The sequence below is a fragment of the Arachis hypogaea genome, chromosome 8 (assembly GCF_003086295.3).
Source record: "Arachis hypogaea cultivar Tifrunner chromosome 8, arahy.Tifrunner.gnm2.J5K5, whole genome shotgun sequence".
NCBI classification, from domain to species: Eukaryota; Viridiplantae; Streptophyta; class Magnoliopsida; order Fabales; family Fabaceae; genus Arachis; species Arachis hypogaea.
Window position 1 is genome coordinate 40,403,931 of NC_092043.1, and position 8,495 is coordinate 40,412,425.

Below are 8,495 nucleotides of genomic sequence, written 5' to 3' on the forward strand. Positions count from 1 at the left end.
AAGAAAAAAAGTAGAAATAGAACAAGCACAATTTCTGCAATTTTAATACAAATAATTTAAATTGCAGAATACAACAAGTTAATTGGATTGCAAAATACAAGCATAATTTTATAAACTAAATTCTCATAATAAAAATATAATGAACTAAATTCTCAATGACCTATTTATCCTTCGAACTTTATTTGCAAAATGACATCAAAGACTTATTTATCTTTTGAATTTTATTCCTCTTCCAGTATGATATCGTAACGGACAACTGAACACCATTTCAGCCAACCAATTTCATTTGATGTATGAAAGATAAATAGACAAAAAAACTAAATTATTTTCCCTTTATTAAAATTAAACATTTTTTTATATTTAAATTTTGTCAAAAATATATTTGTCTCAAATTTAAATTGTCAAGATCGGTCTTTTTTCCTTACTTTTATTTTCTTCACACCTGCACACCCTCAAAATCTCTTACACTAGAAGCTTCTACTTCGGAATTAGGGTTTATCGACGGGGTTTTGGGCCATTGAAACTTACCACAAAACCCAAACCCTCGTTCTGAACCTTTAACCATTTCCCGATTACAACCCGTGTAGAGCTTCCCAATGGTACGCTCCAATGGCGCCAGGCTCCTCCGCTTGGTTTCTCGTCGCCGTCTCTCGGCAAAAGAACCCGTATGCACACTTTCTCTTCTCCTCGATTCGGACGGAGTCAGATTGTTTTTCTTTGACGTTTTTCTGTGAACTGTGATTTATCAATTTTGTGTTTTTTTTTTTTTAATTATTGGATGAGTTCCAGATATATGGGACAGTGTTCCAAAGGAGTTATAGGACACTGAATTCAGGACTTTGCAATCCATCTAGAGTCATCGCAAGTTATCCTCCAAACGGTTCGTGTTAACGCAAAGTTTATTGTGATTTTGTTATTTGGTTGTGCAGTAAAGTTTATTGTTATTTCTGGTCTAATGACTGTTTCTCTTGGTTTGTTTAACGTTGAATTAAGGGTTCTGTTTCGTTTTTTTTTGGAAGCAATGTGAGATATTTTTTGTTTTTCCTGAGCTTTCGTTTCCTTTTCTAATTGCAGCTGCAGGTGGTTTTAATTTGAAGAACTGGTTGCCACTGGGAGCAGCAAATAAATATTGGGGAACATCTAGGACCATTCATGGCACGGGTACTAATTGTTAGATTATGATTGACTTTTTTTTTTTTATTCTTAACGGAATAATTACAAGGGGAAAAAACTTGGAAATTCCTTTTTCTAATTTTGCAAATTAATGGATTTTATTTTGCATTATTTTTCCTGTTGGTTGTGATGACTAAGTTGAATTTTCACTCTTCAGTGGTGTTATGCTCTAAAATGGAAGGAGCCTGAAGTATGCATTTTCTTCTTTCCCATCACTTATTTACATTCCGTTTTCCCTCTCACTCCTTTACAGCTTCATTGGCAAGAGACTATTACGATATTCTTGGTGTCAGTAGGAATGCAAGTGCTTCTGAAGTAAAGAAAGCATACTATGGGGTAGGTTTTGCTTTACCAATGTGAATATAAATGTATCTAGATAGCAGAATATGAATTTTGTTTTTTAAACAAACATGTAGCCTATTTCCGAGGTAAAAGTTTCAGACGCGTATCCTGGTCAAGTGGGATCATGCCATTTTTTTTGGTTTATGTTTGTCAATTTCATGTCTTCTCCATGTGTTAAAGAAACTGTTCATTGTCTATAGGCTCTAGATGCATTTGGGAGATATTTTATGCAAGGGAAAGGAAGGTGTTGAGAGGGTTAGGAATAGGGCCCAAGCCACTGGGAACAGTAATTTTGGTAACCGCAAGTCTGGGGGTCAAGAGGAGACTGGATGTTGTTAGCTATTCAATTTTACTCTTTAATCTTCATTGATACATAAAAATACATATAAAAGTTGGAAAATAAAACTATACCCTATTGAATTCTACTCATTTAAAAGCTGGGACAACCAATGATATATAACTCTATTCTTCCCCTTTCCCTTCTATTCAATTAATGACAACTCCAATCCTAAAATATACAGACAGGAGACAAGATAGAAGAAAAGTTGTCTTTGATTTTGTTCCTACTGTCCCTAGTCTTTTGGTGGACAGAGAATTGGGAATATTTTGTCCCACACCTGAGACCTTTTGTTTATTTATATGTTTGTCTCCTTTTCCAAACAGATTTATGTTTCTTGGTGTTTTTGTGTTTCCTTCCTAAGAGAGTTATCTAATGGGCCCTAAGTAGATACTTGAGCCATCTCCCTAGGGGCACCACTTGAAAATAATAGTGAAATTTGTTTGTCATGTTGCTCATGCATTTTGTTAAGTATGCACTCACTTATCTATTTTATAATATGCATATATGCTTTTCACTTTTTGATGTCTAAATTTTACAGTCTGTTTATATTTATGATTTCTTTGTCAGAATATGCTCCGCCATGTACTCTTTTAATGTCTGCTCATGTTCTATGGCAATACTATTGTCAGTTTGTGAATGATATTTTGGTTCCCTTCACCTTTCCTTTTCTCTCTACATAAATTCTTCAAGCATGTTCGATAAGCATGAATTATTTGTCTTGAAAAATTTCATCATTTTACCTTTATTTCTGCTGTGTCTTGAATTCTCCTCATGTTCTGCAGCTTGCAAAGAAGCTCCATCCGGACACAAACAAAGATGATCCTGAAGCTGAAAAGAAGTTTCAAGAAGTTTCAGTGGCATATGAGGTTTACCTTTTTTATTAAAAATTTTCTCGTTACCATCCTGACTACAGAGTTTTTGATCATATGACTAATGAAATGAGAACTAATTTCCTGACCTTTGCTTCCCTTCTTTTGGCAATTCGTTAGGTTTTGAAGGATGAAGAGAAGCGTCAACAGTATGATGAGGTATTACCGCTTTCCAGATATCTCTTTTGGCTCCTTTGAACTTTTTTGAATCATATACTGTATTGGGAAAAACTGTAGGATATATTATTGATTTTTGTGGAGTAATAACAGTATTAATATTACAAAGAAATACTGGGGTGTTCTGTGGTGCACAAGAAGCTCATGTATTGATGTATAGATATTTGACAAAACAGATGGTTGGGATGGTGGGGAAACAATTCACATGTCTCCTTTCAGAGTATTGTTATTGTCTCTTATTTATATGCTTTAACTCTCATTATGTAGGTTGGTCATGATGCTTATGTAAACCAACAGAGCACTGGTTTTGGAGATAGCAGTGGATTTAATCCGTTTGAGCAGATATTCCGTGATCATGTAATTCGTTATTAGTTTCTCCCCTCATTTTAACCAATCATTAGAGAAATATAAATATCTCTGAATTATTTATATACCCCATGTTTGATATCTAATTTGGTTTCGTTTAATTCTCTTGCAATTTCGTCAATGATGACTTGTGATCAGGATTTTGTCAAGAACTTCTTTCATCAGAATATTGGTGGAGAGGATGTCAAGGTTCTGTTTTTCTTCATATTTGGATGTCTTTATTATATGCTAAGGAATTTCTAGAAGAAATGCGTCCAAATGTGTTTTTTTATTATTTTATTTTTTTCTTTTTATTCAGACTTTTGTGGAATTATCATTTATGGAAGCCGTCATGGGATGTACCAAAACTATTACATATCAAACAGATGTGCGTTGCCAAACTTGTGGTATGTGCATCAGCACACTAATGTTTATACAGGATTTTTTCCCCCTTGTAACCACTTTATTCACCACCATAGTTTGTAAAGCTGGTGCACTTGTCACAGATTCTCTCAACATTTGCAGGTGGGAGTGGTGTTCCTCCTGGTACAAAACCTGAAACCTGTAAACGCTGTAAAGGAACAGGAATGGTATGTACCATTTTGAAATTTGAATTTAACCTTCTTCAATCATGTTATAAGTTTAAATAATTTCCTGTTAAACCGATTGTTTCGATATGCATGTCCAGACATATGTACAAGCTGGCATATTTAGGATGGAGAAAACATGTGGTACATGTAGGGGAATGGGCAAAATTGTAAAGGTATGATGTAAACAATGTGTTTAGATCAATTCTATTACTTTTAGTACATTGTAGTATCTAACGGTTCAGATATGATGTACTTAGCTGTGATTCATGTAACTTGCTTATAGTTGATCTTATTTTCTTATAGTTCCTCCCTAATTTTATTAATAAATCATGTGATGAATCACACCAAGTTTACCACATGCTGCATTAGTTGTTTTCTGGAAAAATTATTAAAATCTTGTTTTCATATTGGCATCAGAATTTCTGCAAGTCATGCAAAGGTGCAAAAGTAATTAAAGGAACAAAGTCTGTCAAATTGGATATTGCGCCTGGTAAGCATTATTGTTTGGAAGTTTTGGATTTAGTTAAGTAAATCCTGTTCCTTTGGCATACAAAGTTACAATGTCAAATGAAAAAGCTTCCCCCTCATTCTTGGGATTCTCCTCTTAATTGTTCTAGCCACTTGTATTATAGTCTCACTCTACTGAGGTTCATAATTTATAGTCAATTACCTATCAATGTATGTCACTCTACCACTTATTCTATTTCTATCTAGACAACTTTTTGAAGTTTACCCGAATGCATGATTGTTAATATATATAGGAAGGATGAAAGATCACTCCATTACATATTACTTCATGCTGTTCAGCTTAAATTTTGGTGTGAAGAGATCAAAGCCATTATATGAGATAATATTAAAATGAACATATACACAGAAAAGTAACTATTAATTTTTAGCATAGTAAAGTTTAAAAATTTAGAACATAGTTTGGAATAATCTGGATAAATGTGGATTTTATCATGCCTTTCTATTAAAATCAAGTCTGCCTTAGATGCTGGTAAATCGACAGTCATGAGTAGATGCTATTCACGATGCAATGATGCATTTCATTCTTGTTGATTCATTTTCCTTAGTTCTTATATGAAAAGGTGAAGGTTCTACATATTTATACATTTGCAGGGATGGACAACAATGAAACCCTAAAAATATGTAGAAGTGGTGGTGTAGATCCTGATGGGGATCACCCTGGTGATCTTTATGTTACTCTCAAGGTAAAAGACTTATTCTCTTAAGGGGTTTTTTTTTTTTTGTGAGTTGGGAGTTTGGAGGGATGGGAAGGGAAATGGAGGGCTTGTGGTGTAAAATTTACAAGCCTTCCCTTTCCCTCCGTTTCCTTCCAAAACTCAACTCAGAACTTAAATGGCTTGAAGAACAGTGTTCTTTTCCTTTAATTTCTCTTTATAAAGCCAATATTTTTTTTCTCTCTTTTACTACTTGCAGGTCCGAGAAGATCCTGTCTTTCGTCGAGAAGGATCTGATATTCATGTAAATGCTGTTTTAAGTATTACTCAGGTAATGCGCCTTAAAATACAAATGCAGTGCCGATTTCTGGTTGAGGTTTTGCATCAATTAACTTATGCGTGTATTTAAGTAGTGGTTTTAGTTTGTAGTAAATGGGGAGCAAATTGGTTGGTTCTTCAGTTTACAAAATTTTTGAATAAGATGTCCCTTTCTAATATGCTTTTCTTCTATTGATTTTTTTTTTCTCTTGGATGATTTTGTTTTTCTCCTCCGTAGACATGTTATATTTTAGGATCAGGTGTAATGGTTTGTTCACCTTTCAGGTTGCAGGGAATATATTTCCACCTAATTGTGATCCATTTTAGGAACTATCAATTAAGATTTCCATAATATGAATGAATTTATTTATTTATTTATTTATTATTATCATTATTATTTTGTGAGAGGAATTAATTAAATTTGTAACTATCAGGGAGCATTCATTGACCGACATATTTTGTGATTTTAGTATGTGAAATATGGTTTGCTTCCTTTACAAAAGTGATCAATTGGTTCTGTATTAGATTATTTTCTCCCAACACTATTACAGCAAAGAATAACATTTGTGTTCTTGAAGGGGGGCATAATAAACTGTTGTGCTTCAAATTTCATCCGTATTCTTCCACTGAATGCGAGACTTGAGTCGCTGATGCTCAACCATAAGTGTGTTGCCCTTGTATATGTTTGGAGGTTTTAGAGATAACGGAATAGAAACAAAGGGATGGGAAAAGGTCAGCTTCCCTGTGCTTGAATTTTGATAAGGAAATAATGTGAAATTTGAGTTAAGTATCAAAGATCTATATAACCTTTATAGAAAGTTTAATTTTTTGGATTGAAATAGGAAATGGCTAGACTTTAGAATTATTTTTCCATAGGCAATCTCCAATTTTCTGGGAACAAGGTGCCTGAACAAAGATAAAAGGGGAATGATCCTTGCCAGTCTGTTTTCTTCAATATTTTTATAAACTCACCATTCCCCATGTAAAGGATAGTTTCCCTTCCCTTGCCTTTTCTGCCAATCTGAGGTTTGCATTTGTGCACCCTTTTTCTTCCCCTTCTTTCTTCTGCAGAAAATAGGCAAGGAATGCATATTCTATGGCGGCCCGCTAAGCCACATAATCTAGAAAGTCCATTGTGTGACAAATTCATACATAATTATATTCCGAAGATGACAAACGTTGTCTGTTTGATCAACATGAAAACTTGTTGATTTTCAATACAAACAAATTATACGTAAAATCATTTTTATATTGTTCCTTTGCTAGTTTCAGTATTAAATATAGCTGCTACTAAATCTGAGCTTGGTCTTATGCTTCAAGATTCTATTTGATAGCGGGGAGGACCCTGTTTTGGGGAAGAGAAATGACCCAAAAGAAATGTAGATATGTGATTGTTTCTTTGATATTTATAGAAATCATGAAATGGCTATTAACAAAAAAATTCAGAAGAAATAATCAAAATTCTTTGGTTTAAATTAAAGTCATTCAGAAATTCCTAGTTTTGACTTTTAGGCTATTGACATGTAATTGGATTTGGAGACTTGGGATTCTGTCAATCATGAATGTGTCTGATTTTGGTAAATGTTATGATATTCGTATGGTTTGTCTTGGTGTTTGTGGCTGTTCTTGGGTCTTCTGTTGTTGATTTGTCTTGCCATATTTTGGATCTCAAATATACTTGTAGTTCGCTTCTGTCATTGCAGTTTGTACTATTACACTCATGATTTAACACTAACAAAAAATACTTCTTTTTTCAGGCAATTTTGGGTGGAACCATCCATGTTCCAACACTCACTGGAGATGTTGTTCTTAAGGTTTGTGTTGCCATTGTGATTTCATCTCTTATCTCATTTTTGTTTTGCTAACTGAAGCTTGAATGACTGGCCATGCTTTGCAGGTTCGTCCTGGTACCCAACCTGGTCAAAAGGTGGTTCTAAAAAAGAAAGGTAAGCAAGTGGATGTCATTTATGCAAATTGAGACATTAAGGAAGTGTTGTTTGAAGATGTTGAAATTCCATAACTGTTCCTTAGATATTAAAATTCATGGTCTCTTCATTATTTTTATTATTTATTAACCCGTTTTGTTCGCTTCAGGGATCAAGACCCGGAATTCTTATACATTTGGGGATCAATATGTTCATTTTAACGTCGGCATCCCAGCGTGAGTGTTATATTTGATGTTGCTTGGTGTAGTTTATAAACTGTTAAATCTTCAACGAAAGCCTCCTAGGCCCAGGTGATACAAGTTTATTTTACTGTAAATACCTTCCTTATGATTGCAGAAACCTGACAGAGAGACAACGGGAATTGATTGAGGAATTTGCCAAGGAAGAGCAAGGGGAATTCGATAACAAAGAGAGAGCTGCATCTGCTTCTGGATGAAACTTCTGCAGAGTTAAAATTAGTCATTTATTAACAAATCATGCTCAACTAGGCGGGGAAGCAACCTGCCGTTTAAGTTTTGTAGTATTAAGGATTGGTATTTTTTGATCCCATCCACTTTTGATTGTATGTAGTAATATAATATTATATCATTTTTTTCCATAACAAGTGATGTTCACAATTTCAATTGAATTATAATACAAGCTTGAGGCACATGTAGACTATAGTAATCTAGTCTGTAAATAAAACCCTATAAGAATGGGTGCAAGTCAAGAAAACTTTACTCATCTTTGAATCCGGGGCTATACGCCAACGAGATAGTTCTTCAATTGGAATGACCACTTTTACGTTTCTGTTGCTCTTTTCTTCAGGAGCCTTTTGTATTGAGTAGATCATGGAGTCATCTGTTACCATTTCCGTTTCTGTTACCGCATTAAAATTTTGTTTTACAATCATGCTAGGTAAAAAAAAATTCATAATTTAATATATAAAAATATCTAAAATCAAATGAAAAAACAAATATTTAAGGTCATTGTAAAAAGAATATTTAAAACTGGATAAAAAAGAATATTCAAAACATAATAAAAGTAAACATTTAAAATTATTATAAAAGAACATCTAAAACCTAGCTAAAAGACATCCTAAATCTGAACACAATAACTCTTTTAATTATGGTAACAAAAAAAAGATCACTTTTGGATGTTTGTTATACTTAGATTTCAAATTTTTAAATTTTTGAGGTTTTGAGAATTTTTTTTGGGAATGTACAATAAAAAAT

At 33.6% G+C, this 8,495-nt stretch overlaps 1 protein-coding gene across 1 annotated transcript; it reads left to right on the top strand.

Annotated features, from left to right (window-relative positions):
- The first annotated feature begins 381 nt into the window (after window positions 1–381).
- LOC112707458 (chaperone protein dnaJ GFA2, mitochondrial) lies at window positions 382–8,046 on the top strand. Its single transcript, XM_025759201.3, has 18 exons — window positions 382–665; window positions 790–880; window positions 1,075–1,161; window positions 1,427–1,509; window positions 2,638–2,721; window positions 2,845–2,883; window positions 3,169–3,258; window positions 3,406–3,456; window positions 3,566–3,653; window positions 3,772–3,836; window positions 3,935–4,009; window positions 4,254–4,326; window positions 4,956–5,047; window positions 5,277–5,348; window positions 7,093–7,149; window positions 7,233–7,281; window positions 7,430–7,496; window positions 7,618–8,046. The coding sequence occupies exons 1-18, from the start codon at window positions 597–599 to the stop codon at window positions 7,715–7,717; spliced, it is 1,332 nt and encodes a 443-aa protein (XP_025614986.1). The 5' UTR covers window positions 382–596; the 3' UTR covers window positions 7,718–8,046.
- The last annotated feature ends 449 nt before the right edge of the window (window positions 8,047–8,495 follow it).

Excerpts from the sequence above, each read along its gene's own strand:
- LOC112707458 (XM_025759201.3), top strand. The coding sequence starts at position 597 with ATGGTACGCTCCAATGGCGCCAGGCTCCTCCGCTTGGTTTCTCGTCGC. Across the intron at positions 3,654-3,771 it reads TGTGCGTTGCCAAACTTGTG|GTGGGAGTGGTGTTCCTCCT; the intron begins GTATGTGCATCA and ends CAACATTTGCAG. Across the intron at positions 7,150-7,232 it reads CTGGAGATGTTGTTCTTAAG|GTTCGTCCTGGTACCCAACC; the intron begins GTTTGTGTTGCC and ends CATGCTTTGCAG.